Genomic DNA, 17,406 nt, shown 5'->3' on the forward strand with positions numbered 1-17,406 from the left:
ACTTCGGAGGAGTGTCGACATTTTCTGTCAACTCTCGACCGTCGACACAAATATAAGCAAACGTTAACGCACGGCTCACAACTGATAAAAAAATCGCTTCTGTTATCTTGGCAACATGATTACTCTGTTTGAGGTTCAAACTTGTTTGTTATAGAAAACGGAATAGGGTTCGCATTTCGAACCCCGTGTTTTTCTTCTGTACACATGCTGGACCGAATTCCTTCTTGTTATCTGTAAGCCGCACTCTTGGCACCGCCCTGGTGACTCTTTTAAACAGACTTACAATAGAGCCGTACGCTAAGCACGCTGGTTCACCGCCACATTACCCAATAATATAATAAATTAACTCGAGGCTGAGTTCACGAATTTTCCATGCCAGGGCCCTTGATTAATTTTGTTAGCTAGTTTGCATGGAACGGCACTAATTGGTTGAAACCCGAATTTTGTATTAATATCCATCTATTTGCCTCTGGTTGGTAGTCAATGAGCGTCGAAGAAACAGCCGGCACAAACCTGGCCCTACAGAAACGGTCGCTGACCTTTCTGTTTGGCAAGAAAGTGCCCCCATTACCATTGGAGGAGGAACGGAAAGTGTTTCCTCACTACCACACCAATATCATATATCGTGCCTTCTTCTGGTATCTGACCCCATTGATGAGGGTAGGATACAAAAGAACTCTTCAGCCTGAAGATATGTATCTTTTGGACGAAGAGCAAACGATAGACTACATGTACAAAAAGTTCATTGCTTCGGTCGATTCAGATCTCGAGAAGCAGAAGGCAAAACATATCTTAAAGAAGTGCAAAGAGAGAGGAGAGACTCCAGAGTCGTCCTCAGTTGATCCGGAAACCGATCTCGAGGATTTCGAGCTTCACTACGTATATTTGGTGAAAGGCTTGATCCGAGTTTTCGGATGGCAATATGGCTGGGCAACCTTCATCAAAGCCTTTGCAGACCTCTCTAGTGCGCTGTTGCCGTTGGTTCTCAAACGGCTCATCAACTTTGTCGAACGGAAAGCCTATGGTTTGGAACCACACGTCGGAAAAGGTATAGGGTACGCATTCGGGGTGTCACTTATGGTGTATTTTTCCGGATTTGCTTTCAACCATTTTTTCTACAACAGTACCACTGTGGGTGCAAAGGTGAAAGCCGTGCTCACAAAGGCACTACTTGAGAAGAGTTTCACGCTCGATGCCCGTGGAAAACATAAATTCCCTATTGGAAAAATCAATTCCATCATGGGTACCGATTTGACCAGAGTCGATCTGGCTCTGGGATTCTTCCCCTTCCTGTTGGGATTCCCTATTCCTTTGATTGTGATCATTGTGATGTTGTTGGTCAACATTGGTGTCTCTGCGCTCGCCGGTATTGGTGTTTTTGTCATGTCTATTTTCCTGACGGGATTTATCGTTCGAGAGCTGTTCAGACTCAGAGTGATCGCCAATGTGTTCACCGACGAAAGAGTCAACCTGGTGAAGGAACTGTTGAAGAACTTCAAGATGATCAAGATGTATGGTTGGGAAAACTCGTACTTCAAGGAATTCATGGATATTCGTCAAAAGGAGATGACAACAGTGCTGCGAATGCAAGTTGCCAGGAATGTGCTTATTGCCGTTGCCATTTGGCTTCCAATCGTTTCTTCGATGGTCGCCTTTTTGGTTTTGCACAAGATCGACTCCAACAGAACTGTTGGAGACATCTTCTCTTCCTTGTCGCTTTTCCAAGAACTTACCACGCAGTTCTTGATGGTTCCAGCAGCACTCGCAATGTCCACAGATATGGTCATTGCTTTTAAGAGAATCTCTCAGCTTCTTTCGTGTCCGGACGGCCAGGAACTCGCTACATTTTTCGACACGTTGGACGACCCAAAACTTGCACTTCAGTTGAAAAACGCTTCGTTCCAGTGGTTCACATTTGAGGACGAAAAGCCGGAAGATTCCAAAAGTGAGGACGAGCCAGAGTCCAGTGATCAGAAGTCAGAGAAATCAGCCGGCTCAGAAGTCGTCAAGACCGAGTTCCCCGGACTTCTTAACTTGAACCTGTCAATCGCTAAAGGCGAGTTTGTCGTCGTTACAGGCTCAATTGGATCCGGAAAGTCTTCACTTTTGAATGCTTTCTCCGGATTTATGCCAAAGACATCTGGATCTGTCGCCAAGAACGGTAGTCTGATGCTTTGCGGATACCCTTGGGTGCAAAATGCAACCATTAAAGAAAACATTGTTTTTGGCGAAGAATATGACCAGGAGAAGTATGATACAATCGTCAAGGTTTGTTCTTTAACTGGGGACTTTGAACAGTTTTCAGCAGCTGACAAGACTGAGGTCGGAGAGCGTGGTATCACGCTCTCTGGTGGTCAAAAGGCCAGAATCAATCTTGCCAGAGCCGTTTACAGCGACAAAGACATCATCCTGTTAGACGATGTTCTCAGTGCTGTGGATGCCAAGGTTGGAAAGAGTATCATGAAGGATTGTATTATGGGATACTTGAAAAACAAGACCAGGGTGCTGGCTACACATCAATTGTCGTTGATCGACTCTGCTGATAAGATCATGTTTCTGAACGGTGATGGTACCGTTGACTACGGTACTTTGGATGAAGTGAAGAGCAGAAATCCAGAGTTTGTCAGACTGATGGAGTTCAGCCATAACGTCGACGACGATGACGAGGACGAGAATGAACCAGAACAGGAAAAGAACGACGACTTCGGTGCAGACGATGACGAAGACGGAAGACTGATCCGTGCTGAAGAGAAAGCTGTCAATGCAATCTCATGGGATGTTTACAGAACGTATATCAAGGCCGGTTCTGGAAAGCTGGGATACTTCTATCCCGTTGTTGTTGTTCTGGCGTTCAGTGTTTCCACGTTCTGTTTGCTGTTTGTGAATAACTGGTTGTCTTTCTGGGAAAGTGGAAAATTCCACGAGCCAGGCAGTTTTTACGAAGGAATCTATATCATGTTTGGATTCCTGTGTTTGATCTTCTTGATCGTTGAGTTCCTGTTTTTGGTGTACTTCTGCAATATGGCTGCCAGAAGATTCAACATCCTGGCTTTCAAAAGACTGTTGCATACTCCAATGTCGTTCTTGGACACGACCCCAATGGGAAGAGTTCTGAACAGATTCACAAAAGACACAGATGCCATGGATAATGAGATTCAGGATCAATTCAGACAATTCTTCCAGCCATTGGCCACCATCGTGGGTACTTTGATTCTCTGTATCATCTATCTTCCGTGGTTTGCCATCGCTATTCCAATTGTCTATGCATTGTTCTATCTGATCTCCAACTTTTATCTTGCAAGTTCGAGAGAAATCAAAAGATTGGAAGCATTGAAGAGATCCTTTGTTTACTCTCATTTCAACGAGTCTCTTTCCGGAATGGACACCATCAAGGCACACAATTCCGAAACCAGATTCTTGAACACGAATGCTCATCTGATTAACGACATGAACGAAAGTTACTACACGTTCATCGCTGTTCAGAGATGGCTGGCCAGCAATTTGGAGTTACTGGCCAGTTTGGTGTGCTTACTGATTTGTTTGCTATGTGTTTTCCGTGTTTTCAACATCAGCGGTGCATACACAGGTCTGGTGTTGACGTACGTTGTCAACATTGTTGGATTGGTTTCGTTCATGTTGCGGTCTATGACTGAGGTCGAGAACCAAATGAACTCAGTCGAAAGACTCAAGTTTTACGCTATCGACTTGCAACAAGAAGCCGCCTACGACATCCCAGAAAGAGACCCTGAACCAACTTGGCCTGCTAGCGGCTCGATTAGTTTCCAGGACGTTTCCATGAGATATCGTGAAGGACTTCCTTACGCTGTTAAGGGGCTTTCCCTGGATGTTGCCGGGAGCGAAAAGATTGGAATATGCGGTCGTACTGGTGCTGGTAAGTCCAGTGTGATGTACTCTTTGTTCCGTCTTGCCGAGTTTGAGGGAAAGATTACGATCGACGGCGTGGATATTTCTCAGATCGGACTACACAAGCTGCGGACCAAGATCTCGATCATTCCACAGGATCCTGTCCTATTCAGTGGTAACGTCCGTTCGAACTTGGATCCATTCAACGATCGCACTGACGAAGAGTTGTGGTCGGCGTTGGAGAAGGCCGGACTGATTGACGGCTCCATTTTGGAACAAGTGAAGAAACAACAAAAAACAGACGCAAACCTGCACAAATTCCATTTGGACAGAGTTGTCGAAGACGATGGATCGAATTTCTCGCTTGGTGAAAGACAGTTGCTTGCGCTTGCCAGAGCTCTGGTCAGAGGTGCCCGGATTCTTGTTCTGGATGAGGCTACCTCGAGTGTCGACTATGAAACCGACGCGAAGGTCCAGAAGACCATCACCGAGGAATTTGCACAATGCACAGTGTTGTGTATTGCGCACAGACTGAAGACTATTGTGAAGTACGACCGGATTCTTGTTTTGGATAAGGGAGAGATCGCCGAGCTCGACACTCCGAGAAACCTGTACGAACAGAATGGCATTTTCCGCTCGATGTGCGACAAAAGTGGAATTGTCGAGGATGATTTTTAAAAGACGGCAGTTTCCGAATTGGGTAATTTGATAAGACAATCAAGTAATTAGAAATTAATAGCGAGTTTAATTATTTTTCACCACCAAGTTAACTTTGCACTCGATCTTTCTTTCCAAATGGTGTTGATGTATCGAGGTTTCAAGGCCCTCGGAGCCGTTGGATTTGCTGGAGCCGGATGGACCATGTGGAACAGACGTCAATTGAAAAATGACCCAAAGCTTGTGGTTTCCTACGAGGAATTGCAGAAGCACAACAAGGTCGAGGATTGTTGGATTGCAATCAACGAAAACGTCTACGATGTGACCCAATTCATTCAGAACCACCCTGGAGGTGTTGCTCAGATCTTCAGATATGCTGGAAAGGATGCCACCAAGGGCTTTTTGTCGATGCATCCTTTGCAACACATTGAAACGCATCTGGGTGGATTCCACGTTGGAGAGATCAACGATTTACCAACCAAAAAGAAGCAAAAAAAGAGCACAGCAACAAAGAAACAAAAGTTTGCTAAGTTCGATTTCGAAGAGGAGGAGAAACTCGAGCCAAAGTATCTTGCGCCTCCTCTATCTCAGATATTCTCGTTGTCAGATTTCGAGGCCGTTGCCAAGAAGATCCTTTCTCCGATTACCTGGGCATATATTTCCACCGGAGCAAGTGACGAGTTTACACTGAGAGAGAACCGCTATGCGCTGGGTCGGATCTTTTTCCGTCCAAGATGTCTGTTGGACGTCTCCAACACTACCATTGACACCGACATTTTAGGTGTTCATAGCGAAGCTCCATTTTATATTGGCTCGTTTGCAGGCTCGCATTTAGTTCAGCCAGAAGCAGAGTCTGTTCTGACTGGAGCTGCTGGGAAGGAGAAGATTGTTCATATCATTCCAAAACACGGTGCTGTTGGACTGGAGAAATTGCTCTCAGATACCGTTCTGCCAGGCCAAAGTGTATTCTACCAGCACGACTTCTACACCAGAAAAGACATCGAGGACGCCCCAGCATACTTCAAGCGTATTGAGGCTACTATGCCGCAGGTTAAGGCTATATTTATTAACGTTGATATTGCGACTGTTGGAAACAGAGAGAAAGACTACCGGTCGAGAAGAGTTCACGGTGGAGAAATTGCTGATGAGCTTGACAATCTCGTTTCTGACGCTGTGCAATATGCCAATCCTACATGGGAGGATTTCAAAACATTCAAGGCAAGCACCAATCTGCCTATTATTATCAAGGGACTGCAACGGAAGGAGGACGTGATTAAGGCTGCGGAACTGGGTTTCCGCGGAGCCCTGATTTCTAACCATGGTGGACGTCAACTGGACTTTTCAACACCAACCATCGAGACTCTGGTGCAGGTGCACAAGACTCTGAAGGAGAAGAAGATCGACAGAACTCAGTTCCAGGTGTTTGTGGAAGGAGGGTTCCGCCGTGGATCTGACGTGATCAAGGCGCTGTGTTTGGGAGCCATTCCAGGGTTTGGTCGTGGTATGCTGTACAGTGAGGTTTACGGCCAGGACGGAGTGGAAAAAGCCATCCAGCTGCTCAAGAAAGAGATCACCAGAGACATGATGCTATTGGGAGCCAGTAGCGTGGATCAGCTGGACGATTCTTTCTTGGACACTGCCAGTGTTGGGGTTAAGCTTGGAATCCCAGATGTCCAATATGATAGAAACTATACACAAATGTTCACCATTGGAACCAAAGCTTGAAAATTAATATATTAGACAAAGTCGAGGTACTTGTAGATTTAGCTAGACTCAGAAACATTCTCAATAGTCTCATCAGAAAACTTTCCTTTCTCGTAAGCGTCGATCTCGCCCTCTGCACCAAAGTCGCCCGTCCAGCCGTGCTTTCTCAAATAGGTAAAGTATCTTATGTCCTCAAGCATGAGATCATCTTCTCTGATGTGAGGGATGCAGATGAATGCAATGATCACACCGGTCAAACCCAGAAGAGCAGCAATGATGAAAGTCCATGGTTTACCAAGGTTCTTCTGGATAGGAGTAAAAGCTTGGGTTCCGACGGCGGCACCTGCCTTACCAACAGCGGCAGAGAGTCCGTACAGAGTCGAACGCACTGGGGTAGCATAACTCTCGGCAGAAGCGAGTCCCAAAATGTTACCTGGACCAAGGTTACCGAAGCCGTTGAAGATACCGTAGAAAATGATAAACAACGGCACAATCTTGGAGATTTTCTTGTACGCACATCCAATGATGAGACCAATCACAAGGTATCCACTGAAACCAATGCACATGGTATACTTTCTTCCAATCTTGTCGGTGAGCCAAGCTCCCACGAGCAGCATTGGAATTGGGATGATAGCCAGAAGCAAGTTCCATTCGGCAACCTTTTCGAGGTCCTTGGTGTCGGACAACACAGACGAGATGATGGTGGAGGAGAAGATACCATTAGGGAAGGTGACGAAATCGTAGATGAACCAACAACCGCACGTTCCAATCAGTCTAATCCAGTAGAATTTGAAAGTGAGCCAGTATGGAACGTTCTTCCTGATAGCTCCTTTCTTGTAGAGCACGGAGGTAGCCATCTTGAATCTGAAGTAGAAAACGGCGAGCGGCCAAATACAGCCAATACCCAGCATGACTCTCCATGTAGTTGATAGATGGGCACCGCTACCACTGGCACGATACACAATCAGGAACACAATCAGGGCGAACGGACCTCCAAGCGACAGAGGAAGGTTGGTAACTAGCACGAAAACCCCTCCTCTTTTTTTGGAAGCTTCATTGGCAGATTCGGACGCAGCTGTAGAACTGGCCGGGTATTCACCTCCAACTCCGAAACCAGTCAAACCTCTGGCAACAATCAACATCCAAAACATGCCGTCAATAGTCTTTCCGTGTGCGGCAGTAGCAAGGATTGATCCCACCACGATCATCGAGGTGGTAGCCAGAATGGCCCATTTTCTTCCCAAGTAGTCACCGGTCAAACCAACCACAACTTGACCAATGACTGCACCAACAAGCAAAGCATTGGACACACGCGTCTTCATGGTGGTATCGTACTCTTTCTTGTACTCAACAGCAAAAACGGAGTTCAACATGTTCATACAGTTGTTCTGGTATCCGTCCGAAAGCAAAGCGGCACCGGCACAAATGATGGTGAAGATGTCACTGAGGGACTTCTTCTTCTTGAACCGTTCGTTTCTAGTCTCTTTATCGTACACCATAATGTCGGAGCCAGATGGCTCCACGGTCACCTCCGAGATTTCGGATACTTTGTTCACAGACACCATTTGTTACCGAACTGAAAAGAAAATACGGGCCTATTTATGTATCGTGATAATGCCCGGCTTTGGTAATTTTTCAGCTCCCTTGTATTACCCCCCACATGGCAATTCTAAAAACGTTCATGGGGTCGCTGCTGCACGGCTAAAAATTTCGGTGACCTCCCTCTTCCAGCCAAGATTTCCATTCCGAAAGCATTTCTCGAGATATCAGCTTGTTTTGATCATCCAGAGCCCATAATGTCGATCGTTGGTTTGGTCTTGTGACTATGGAATTTCGTATTTAACCAGATTTCACTTATCTGACCCCCACGTGTCGGCCATTTAGCCTGCATTGCACGCGATTATTTTCGCTCAGATGCCGTTCTAACGTAGATGGTGGAAAAATCCACCGGGCTCTGCGCAGTGTAAGGATGTTGCATATTCGCGAAAAAAACGAAATCTGAGATATTGTTTGCCTTTACATAATCGCGTTTGTTTATAGAAGTTGGAAATGTCCTACAACAGGAGATACAAGCCCAACCCTGCAAACGAGCTAGGAATTGGTGCGGGTATCAGTCCGTCACTCAAGCGGAAAAGACTTCACGAGGACCCATCACAAAAACTTTGCAAACCCTTCAAAAGTCCCATTGTGATTTCCTCTGCTGTTTCTGCCGTGGGTAGGGAGATCCGTCAGGCTCGTGTGAACGGCCCAAAGTCGTACTTAGAGCTTGGACAGGAAAATATACCCGTTGGTGTGGGAAAGGGAGACGACGAGGCCTACGGGCTCAATAAGAAGAAAGGTGCTCTGTTGCCCCGAAATGTGCTAAACTCCATCGACCAAACAAATCGGGTTCTCACCCGCAAGTTCAGAGCTCCAGTGAAAATAGGCGCCGAGAATGAGTTTGAGATGATGAATACTCAGCCGCCTCCCCCATTGGGCAACAGGAAACGGATCTATTTCCCTCCAAAGCCTCTCCATGATCCACTAGGAGAATATGCTATTGTTCTCTATGACCCCACCGTTGACGTGATTCCTGGCATGAAAGAGGAGGAAGAGGCTGCCATTGCTGCTGCGAAGGCGGCCGCCGAGAATGAACCCGTCAAGCCTGCTAAATCTGCTCACAAGTCACTGAACGAGATATTGGGGATCAACACACGTCCCGAGGATGAGGTCCTGAAACAGTTCCCGAACGTTCCCGTGGTGATCGATCCACGTCTAGCCAAGATTCTTCGACCACATCAAGTTGCTGGAGTCAAGTTTTTATACCGCTGTACTGCAGGACTGGTGGATCCTCGCGCAAAAGGTTGCATCATGGCCGACGAGATGGGCCTCGGGAAAACGCTCCAATGCCTCACACTGATGTGGACTCTACTGAGACAGGGTCCAAGGGGCAAGAAAACGATAGATAAATGCGTCATTGTTTGTCCATCATCGCTTGTGAAAAATTGGGCAAACGAGATAGACAAATGGCTTGGGAAAGGTGTACTGAACTCGTTGGCTATGGACGGAAAAGGGTCAAAGGGTGCAGGAGACATGGCCGAGACTTTGAGACAGTGGGCCAGAGCACAAGGAAGATCCATTGTCAGACCAGTCCTGATCATCAGTTACGAGACTCTCAGAAGAAACGTCGAAAACCTGGAAGGAACAGAAATCGGTCTCATATTGGCAGATGAAGGTCATCGGTTGAAAAACGGTGACTCCTTGACATTTACAGCACTGAACTCGCTAAATTGCGAACGGAGAGTCATTTTGTCCGGTACTCCAATTCAGAATGACTTATCCGAGTATTTCTCCTTATTGAATTTCTCCAATCCTGGAGTGCTTGGATCGCGTGCCCAGTTTCGTAAAAACTACGAACTTGACATTTTGAGAGGTAGAGACTCGCTTGCTACCGAAGAAGAGCGCAAAAAGGGAGATGCCAAATTGCAGGAACTGACTGAGCTTGTGTCCCGATTCATCATCAGAAGAACAAACGATATTTTGTCAAAGTACTTGCCTGTCAAGTACGAATACGTTGTTTTCTGTAACCTGAGCGAGTTCCAGCTGAAGTTGTACCAGCACTTTGTTACCTCTCCGGACATCAAAAAGCTTTTAAGAGGGTTGGGATCACAACCATTAAAAGCTATTGGATTATTGAGAAAGCTTTGCACCCACCCACGTTTACTTGATTTGCCAAGTGACATAAGTGGAAGCGAAAACTTAATTCCAAGTGACTACGACTTTGGTGGGGGACGGAACAAAGACGTCCAAACATGGTACAGTGGTAAATTTGCCATGTTGGAGCGGTTCCTGTTCAAGATCCGCAAGGAAACCAACGACAAAATAGTTCTGATTTCCAACTTCACGCAGACTTTAGACTTGATTGAGAAGATGTGTCGTCATCACAGATTCGGCACTCTCAGACTTGACGGAACGTTGGGTATTAATAAACGTCAAAGACTGGTGGACAAGTTTAATGATCCAGACGGAGACGAATTCATCTTCTTACTCAGTTCGAAAGCTGGCGGATGCGGTATCAATCTGATTGGAGCAAACAGACTGATCTTGCTGGATCCCGACTGGAACCCAGCCAGTGACCAACAAGCATTGGCCCGTGTCTGGAGAGATGGCCAGAAGAAAAATTGCTTTATTTATCGATTCATTGCTACGGGAACTATTGAAGAGAAGATTTTCCAGCGTCAATCGGCCAAAATGGAGTTATCCTCGTGTGTGGTGGACTCCAATGAAGACGTGGAAAGACAGTTCTCCAGCGACAACCTGAAGAAATTGTTTTTGTTCAATTCAGAAACTGCCTGCGAAACGCACGACACCTACGAGTGTAAGAGATGTCAAGACGGCAAGCAGAAGATCAAATCGTCGGCCATGCTTTATGGTGACGCCACTTCGTGGAACCATATTAACCGTGACGAATTGGCAAAGAACGACGATTTCTTGATGCAGAACGAGTCTCAGTTCGACTCTGTGAGTTATGCGTTCGAGTACATTTCTCACTAAGCTGGTTTGTTGATCCAAGTGGTTGACCAATACGCCTTTTCTGGGCCCTGCGTATCTAGCCAGAGCAGTCCTATAGAGATCAGGTCATCGAGATTTGATTTGCATCTTGCGCTTTTCCAGTTGAAGTTGTCGCGCAACAGAGAAACAGTGACGTAACCTATTGCGTCTGCTGCTGTCAGAATTTGTGTCTGGTCGGCGCTGAATTCCTGCAGAATTGACTTCACATACGATTTGGAGCCGATTTTCACCAGCTTGAGCTCGCCTCCCAGCACACTGAGACTCTCAACGGCAGTCTCGACGTCCTTGTGGTCCATCCTGAATTGCCAGCCGTCCTGGATGGCACCTGTAATGATTTTAATGATCTCGTCCACAGAAATGATACCTCCATAGAGATCTCTTGTTGCTTGGCATATTTCGTATATTCTGATTGCCAGACGGTTATTGCGCTCCTGGGGGTCCAGATCGTCTTCAGCAGTCATGTATAGAGGATCAACACCAAAACTTTCACAAATCTGACTGAATTGCGTTCGTAATTGCGAATTGGCCATTAGCTCGTTCTTATGTTCCTCTTTAAAGCTCACCAGTGCGTTCTGGAACACCTGGACCTGCGTCTTGAGCTCTTCCTCACGCTGCTTCAACATCGCCTGACCCAGGTTCTGGAACTTGGACCGTTGGTCCTCGGTGTTGTCGAACGACGCGAGTCCCTTTCTGCTCATTGCCAAACCCTATAGTGAGAATCCAAAGATAAATATTTATGGTCGTGTGCAAATCACACAGATGTCGAAGTTTGCCACTGGATTAAATATCTGAAATAAATATACATCATCATGGAGACCACTGAACCTTCAATTGATGTCGTTGAAAGTAAGCAGTGCCTACAAATTTCATCCAGACTAACATTTATAGAGCTCCGCGAATTCCTCACGCTTGTTGAGCAATCAGCCGTCAAGTATGATCCAAGATACGTGCTGAAGGTGTTCCGGGAGTTGACACCACTTAGACGCGAGTTGGACGCTGGTTCGTTGTTAAAGGTAATCAAGCAAACAGTTCCGGAGTCGCAAACTCACTATGGTAACTTGGTTGGCGCCTTGGCCGACTACGACGACGCCGTGATGGACGAGGACTTCTCTGTTCCTACCCCAAGACCAGACATTGACCTGTTTTTGCATCTTTTGGTTCAAATTTTCCTTCACGACAAGAAAGACTTCAACAGATTGGAGTTGTTCAACCAGAAAACAGTCATTGCCCTCGCCCAGTACAACGAGAGAACGTTAGATCATATTGCAGCCAAGATCTGGTTCTACGTTTTCAGATCCAAGGAGGCCCTCAAGGATACTGTTTCGATCCGTCCAGCTTTGCAAACTGCTCTTAGAACGGCCACTTTGAGACACGACAATGAAATCAGAGCAGCGGCCATAACCTTGCTGCTTAGATCGTATCTTTTATCCAACGACATAAATCAGGCCTACAACCTGGTTGAGAAAACAGAGTTCCCTGAACAGGTCACCAATTCTGTGGTGGCAAGATACTACTATTATTTGGCCAGAATTCAAACCATCCAGTTGGATTACTCGTCCGCCAACGAGTGCGCTATCACGGCTATCAGAAAATGTCCACAGACCAAGTCTGCACTTGGCTTTTTGCAAGCGGCCACCAAGCTCCACATTTTAATCCAGTTGCTCACTGGAGAGATTCCGGAACTGTCCACGTTCAGAGACCTGGCGTTGGAGAAGAGTTTGACCCCATACCTTGCTGTGACCAGGGCCGTGAGACTTGGAGACCTGAACTTATTCAATGACGCTTTGACCAAGTACGGCGCCTCTCTGAAAAAAGATACTAATTACAATCTTGTTTTGCGTCTGAGACAGAATGTCATCAAGACTGGTATCCGGATCATTTCTCTCTCATACAAAAAGATTTCTCTCAAAGATATTTGCATCAAGCTACACCTCGATAGCGAACTCAGTGCCGAGTACATTGTTGCCAAGGCCATCAAGGACGGAGTCATTGATGCCACAATCGAGCATAAGGACGGGTACATGAAATCCAACGAGATGTTGGATGTGTACTCCACAAGAGCTCCGCAGGAGGAGTTTGATAGAAGAATCAAGTTCTGCATGGCTCTGAACAACGACAGCGTGCGAGCCATGAGGTACCCATTGAGTACCAACAGAGGTGAGATCAAGGCCGACGTTGATTTCAAAGAGCGTGAACAGGAAATACTACAGTATTTGCAGGAAGATGACTTTTTCTAGATTAATTCTAATTGAATGTTCAAGTATGTTCCTAGAACCCAAACGAGCACTAGACCAATGCCTATTTGCCGTGTAAATCTCCAGTTGTTGAGTGGGATGTAGACGAGCATGAACACGAGTACGAGGATGATCCAAGTACATGTCAGGGTGAAGCTCCATTTGATGTCGATGTTGACCTGACCCATGATTTTTCCGTTGACACCAACTCCCAACAGCAAATTTAGCAATGGACCTCCAAAACAGGCAGCAAGAGCCATCAGAGGGTAGCCGAGACTGGCTATGACGAGGTTGGAGATCAGATCACCGACAGAGTTTCCAATTGCAAAGATGGTGAGGCCCATTATGACGTCGGACATGTTGGTGAGCACACTGATGAATTTGAGCACGTTGATCAATTCGTCTGCTATTTGGGCGATGAATGCGATTGCGGTTACAAACCCAACAACACAGAGAAACAACTTGACAAGGTTGGATTGTTTCTGTGCCCTAATAAGGTTGTAATAGACACCAAACACTGGGAAGGGAGCAATTGCGAAGAAAACTAGCCAGCTTTGCCACGACGGGGAGTTGAAAAATGATAGGAATATGGTGCATTCAGCCAAAGACAGCGAAACGAGGATCTTGTACAGTTGGGGCAGGTTGGGTTTTGTCGAGTCGTCGCACATTGAGTACGGTACCACAGGAACATTGTACGTGAGTATCATGACCAACGGGTATGCTAAGTTGTTGAAGATTGTTTTGATGGTGGATTGAGATTCAATTTCGTCGTCTGGAAGACTAATATGGTTATTCGTGAGTCGTGACTCGTAGTTTTGCGAGTCGTTGACAAAACTTGCCAGATTGAACGGGACAGACTGTTTTTGGCTCAGACCGTCGAGGACTTTGCCGAACTCAATGCTGTTGATGATTCCGGGGTGGAAAGTGTAAGTGTCTTCAAACTCGAGGTTGTCACCGTCCATAACGATGAACGGCTCGTCGTTGTACGAGTTTCTGATGGTGTAGTCTCTGATGAGCTCTTTCTTTTTCTGGGAGAACAGGTACTGCCATATAAGCACCACACAGACATAAGTTAGATAAATGGTGATAAGAATGTTGAGCTTGACGGTGGAAAGATGGCCGTTCAGAAGACAGGCCACCAGAGTGATCATCGAGAAGAGGAAAAACGAAACGTCTCGAAGATACACGAATTTAGCGTTCTGAACCAACAGCTGCTGCGTTTGCGGGCTGTCAGCCGAAAATTGCGGGATCACGTCGAAAGGATGGGCGATGGTGATTGATCCGACGATGAAGCTGGTGATGAAGAACGCGGCGCCAATGAGTTCTCCTATTGCGAGCGAAGGGTTGTTTGTTTGAAACGAGCTGTATGTGCTGACAAGGTCCGGCGACCCATTTCCAAACGCCAACAGCGTTAGTCCTGAGATGTTTTCTGGGATCTTGAGATAGGCGGACAAGGTCGACAGGTTTGCGCAGAGGTATTCGCTGGCTGTGAGCCCTAGAAAGGCAAACAGGTAGAGCAAAATGGCCACCACGAGCGGCAGAATCAGCCATTGTCGAACTAGGGTCCAGGAAGATGTGCAATAGTACAACTTGAACAAGTTGAGGTAACCCAACTGGTGATCTGCACAGTGCTCTAGAGCAAACGAGCATTGTTCATTATTGGGCAGCTCGTATATCAAATGGCATGTGGAGTTGGTAGATGCGCCAGCCACAGCCCCAATCAGAAAAAACAACGTCCCTAAGCGTACGAGTCGTTGATAAAGCATTCGAACAAATATATAAGGACTAATAAAATGATAAAGGACGATCGGCGGGACGAGGATATATTTGGGAGAGCGGCAAGATAGGGAAATAGATTATTATTTTATCGTGATCTGTTTCAGTGGGGAACGTCTTTTTGTTAAACAACCACGGATCTTTCTCAATTGGAAGCTCTCAAGCAGACAATTTATGAGTTCAAAGGGATACGTGCCTATACCTAGTTCTTCAGATTCACAGACACATAGTTTAGGCTCTAGTTTTCCAATGCACAAACACTCGTTTGCGTCCTTAAACAGTGTGATCGAGACCCAGCCGATATCCCATGACAGCCAGGGCAATTTCGTGGAGCAGAAAACAGGCCGCAGAGTTTTGTTGCACGGCATCAATCTAGATTCCAACTCTAAGATGCCCAAAACCCCTACCCAGTACAGCTACTCTAGACCGGATAAGTGTGGGTTTTGGGAGGAGGCCGACCATGTTTCGTTTGTTGGGAGGCCATTCCCATTAGAGGAAGCGTATGAGCATCTGACCAGAATCAAGCTCTGGGGTTACAACACCATTCGATACGTGATTACCTGGGAGGCAATCGAGCACGAAGGTCCCGGTATCTACGACGAAGATTTTATTGATTATACCATTCAAATGTTGCGCAAAATTGACGAGATTGGAGGATTGTATGTGTTTATCGATCCCCACCAAGACGTGTGGTCCAGATTCACCGGAGGAAGCGGTGCTCCTTTGTGGACGCTATATGCTGCGGGACTTGAACCTCGCAACTTTCCTGTCACCGAAGCCTCGGTGCTCCACAACGCCAGCGCAGATCCTCAAAAGTTCCAGAAGATGGTGTGGGCCTCAAACTATTTCCGAATGGCTGCAGAGACAATGTTCACCCTGTTTTTCTCCGGATCCCTGTTTGCCCCCAAAGCCATTATTGACGGAGTCAACATCCAGGAGTATTTGCAATCGCATTTCCTGGACGCCATATCTTACTTGCTTGTGTCAATCAAGAAGAGTGCTCCTGAGCTGTTCAACAAGTCGATCATGGCTGTGGAGTCTCTGAACGAGCCAAACTCTGGGTATTTTGGGTTTGCCGACTTGGAAAAGTACCCTCTTTCACAAGAATTGAGGCTCGGAACGTGTCCCAAGCCTATTGAAGGAATGCGACTGGGTATGGGACTGCCTCAGGAGGTTGACCTATACTCACTTTCGGTGTTTGGCCCCAGAAAGACAGGAACAAGACTGATAGACCCGAACGGAGCAAAAGCATGGGTCTCATCGGACAAGATGGACAAACACTATGGGTTCAAGCGGGATAAAGATTGGAAACTGGGAGAGTGTATATTTGCACAGCACAAGGTTTGGAACCCAGAAACAGGAGAAGCTCTTATACCACATTATTTCAGCATACATCCAGAAACAGGCGAGACGTTGGATGAGGAGACTTTTATCAACACGCGATTTGTGGATTTCTGGACAAAATTTAAAGATACGGTGCGTAAGGTCGATACCCAGCTGTATGTGATCATGCAGCATCCGGTGATGGAGATTCCTCCGTCGTTGGAAGGAACACCATACATCGACAGCCGAACAGCGGTTGCACAGCATTATTACGACGGGATGTCTCTCATGTTCCAAACATGGAACCGGAATTACAACGTTGACACGGTTGGGATCATGAGAGGTCGGTACATCAACCCTGTGTTTGGGCTTGTTTTCGGAGAGTCGAATATCCGCAAGTCTTTCCGCAACCAGCTCAACCAACTCAAGGAGGAGGCGCAGAATGCGCTCGGTACCGATGTCCCTGTTATTATTTCCGAGACGGGCATGCCGTTTGATATGGATCAAAAGAAGGCGTACGAGACGGGCGACTACAGCTCGCAGATCAGTGCGAACGACGCGCTGTGTGCGGCGTTGGAGTCCAACAACTTGAACTGCACTTACTGGTGCTACAACTCAAGCAATTGCCACAAATGGGGAGACAACTGGAACCTGGAGGACTTTTCGCTCTTCTCGAGAGACGATATCGAGGAGAACAAGTACGACAGCCTGATGCAGAACGCCGCGTATGGCACCACGAGCATTGGCACGTACATTGAGTGGCTCACGAGCTCGTCCACCAGTTTGGAGACCGGGTCGAAGAAGTCGGAGGTGGAGGTTGAGGAGTACGAGCTGGAAAACAAGGTTGTTTCGCTGATGAGCGGGACTCGTGCTGCTTCGGCGATTGTGCGGCCGTACGGGGTGCTTGTGAACGGGACTGTGACGATCAGCGAGTTTGACTTGAAAAACGGACGGTTCACGATGGAGATCAACACGCGGGGCCAGCGCGAGACACACGCACCTACGGTGATCTACCTGCCGGAACTGCATTTTGCACCGGGCCAGTTCGAGATCCGGGTGTCTACGGGGACCACGGTGTACCGACATAACAAGTTTGTGCAGCTGGTGGAATGGGACCACGGGGTGCAAATCGGGGACGTGCGCATCGAGGTGTGCAACTACGGCAATCAGGAGACGGAAAACTACGGGGAATCAAGCACTTTAAAAGCGCTGGCCTGCGGGTACTTGTGAGGAAGACGAATCTCGTGTGCGATTTGAAAAACGTACTCTGCAGGCTGTTTAGGATTGTTCTCCGGAT

The 17,406-nt window shown here is 47.0% G+C and overlaps 12 protein-coding genes across 12 annotated transcripts; 7 read left to right on the top strand and 5 right to left on the bottom strand.

Annotated features, from left to right (window-relative positions):
• Positions 1–483: 483 nt before the first annotated feature.
• OGAPHI_006754 (uncharacterized protein) lies at positions 484–4,542 on the top strand (the record flags this gene model as incomplete). Its single annotated transcript, XM_046208074.1, has 1 exon — positions 484–4,542. The coding sequence occupies one exon, from the start codon at positions 484–486 to the stop codon at positions 4,540–4,542; it is 4,059 nt and encodes a 1,352-aa protein (XP_046058471.1).
• On the bottom strand, positions 1,168–3,635 carry OGAPHI_006755 (uncharacterized protein; the record flags this gene model as incomplete). The annotated part of the gene is made up of 5 exons (XM_046208075.1): positions 1,168–1,761; positions 2,076–2,345; positions 2,485–2,733; positions 2,824–3,475; positions 3,583–3,635. 5 exons carry the CDS (start codon positions 3,633–3,635, stop codon positions 1,168–1,170), a joined length of 1,818 nt encoding a protein of 605 aa, XP_046058472.1.
• A 66-nt stretch (positions 4,543–4,608) lies between the features above and the next one.
• On the bottom strand, positions 4,609–4,959 carry OGAPHI_006756 (uncharacterized protein; the record flags this gene model as incomplete). The annotated part of the gene is made up of 1 exon (XM_046208076.1): positions 4,609–4,959. One exon carries the CDS (start codon positions 4,957–4,959, stop codon positions 4,609–4,611), a length of 351 nt encoding a protein of 116 aa, XP_046058473.1.
• On the top strand, positions 4,660–7,154 carry OGAPHI_006757 (uncharacterized protein; the record flags this gene model as incomplete). The annotated part of the gene is made up of 2 exons (XM_046208077.1): positions 4,660–6,221; positions 6,344–7,154. 2 exons carry the CDS (start codon positions 4,660–4,662, stop codon positions 7,152–7,154), a joined length of 2,373 nt encoding a protein of 790 aa, XP_046058474.1.
• On the bottom strand, positions 6,285–7,790 carry OGAPHI_006758 (uncharacterized protein; the record flags this gene model as incomplete). The annotated part of the gene is made up of 1 exon (XM_046208078.1): positions 6,285–7,790. The coding sequence occupies one exon, from the start codon at positions 7,788–7,790 to the stop codon at positions 6,285–6,287; it is 1,506 nt and encodes a 501-aa protein (XP_046058475.1).
• A 484-nt stretch (positions 7,791–8,274) lies between these two features.
• Positions 8,275–10,758, top strand: OGAPHI_006759 (uncharacterized protein; the record flags this gene model as incomplete). Its single annotated transcript, XM_046208079.1, has 1 exon — positions 8,275–10,758. One exon carries the CDS (start codon positions 8,275–8,277, stop codon positions 10,756–10,758), a length of 2,484 nt encoding a protein of 827 aa, XP_046058476.1.
• On the bottom strand, positions 10,755–11,474 carry OGAPHI_006760 (uncharacterized protein; the record flags this gene model as incomplete). Its single annotated transcript, XM_046208080.1, has 1 exon — positions 10,755–11,474. The coding sequence occupies one exon, from the start codon at positions 11,472–11,474 to the stop codon at positions 10,755–10,757; it is 720 nt and encodes a 239-aa protein (XP_046058477.1).
• A 111-nt stretch (positions 11,475–11,585) lies between these two features.
• Positions 11,586–13,013, top strand: OGAPHI_006761 (uncharacterized protein; the record flags this gene model as incomplete). Its single annotated transcript, XM_046208081.1, has 1 exon — positions 11,586–13,013. The coding sequence occupies one exon, from the start codon at positions 11,586–11,588 to the stop codon at positions 13,011–13,013; it is 1,428 nt and encodes a 475-aa protein (XP_046058478.1).
• Positions 13,010–14,776, bottom strand: OGAPHI_006762 (uncharacterized protein; the record flags this gene model as incomplete). Its single annotated transcript, XM_046208082.1, has 1 exon — positions 13,010–14,776. The coding sequence occupies one exon, from the start codon at positions 14,774–14,776 to the stop codon at positions 13,010–13,012; it is 1,767 nt and encodes a 588-aa protein (XP_046058479.1).
• On the top strand, positions 13,140–13,558 carry OGAPHI_006763 (uncharacterized protein; the record flags this gene model as incomplete). The annotated part of the gene is made up of 2 exons (XM_046208084.1): positions 13,140–13,148; positions 13,238–13,558. 2 exons carry the CDS (start codon positions 13,140–13,142, stop codon positions 13,556–13,558), a joined length of 330 nt encoding a protein of 109 aa, XP_046058480.1.
• Positions 13,599–14,086, top strand: OGAPHI_006764 (uncharacterized protein; the record flags this gene model as incomplete). Its single annotated transcript, XM_046208085.1, has 2 exons — positions 13,599–13,710; positions 13,833–14,086. The coding sequence occupies 2 exons, from the start codon at positions 13,599–13,601 to the stop codon at positions 14,084–14,086; spliced, it is 366 nt and encodes a 121-aa protein (XP_046058481.1).
• A 184-nt stretch (positions 14,777–14,960) lies between the features above and the next one.
• On the top strand, positions 14,961–17,339 carry OGAPHI_006765 (uncharacterized protein; the record flags this gene model as incomplete). The annotated part of the gene is made up of 1 exon (XM_046208086.1): positions 14,961–17,339. The coding sequence occupies one exon, from the start codon at positions 14,961–14,963 to the stop codon at positions 17,337–17,339; it is 2,379 nt and encodes a 792-aa protein (XP_046058482.1).
• Between the last annotated feature and the right edge of the window lie 67 nt (positions 17,340–17,406).

This window comes from Ogataea philodendri, assembly GCF_020536065.1.
Source record: "Ogataea philodendri strain CBS6075 chromosome Unknown scaffold13, whole genome shotgun sequence".
NCBI lineage: Eukaryota > Fungi > Ascomycota > Pichiomycetes > Pichiales > Pichiaceae > Ogataea > Ogataea philodendri.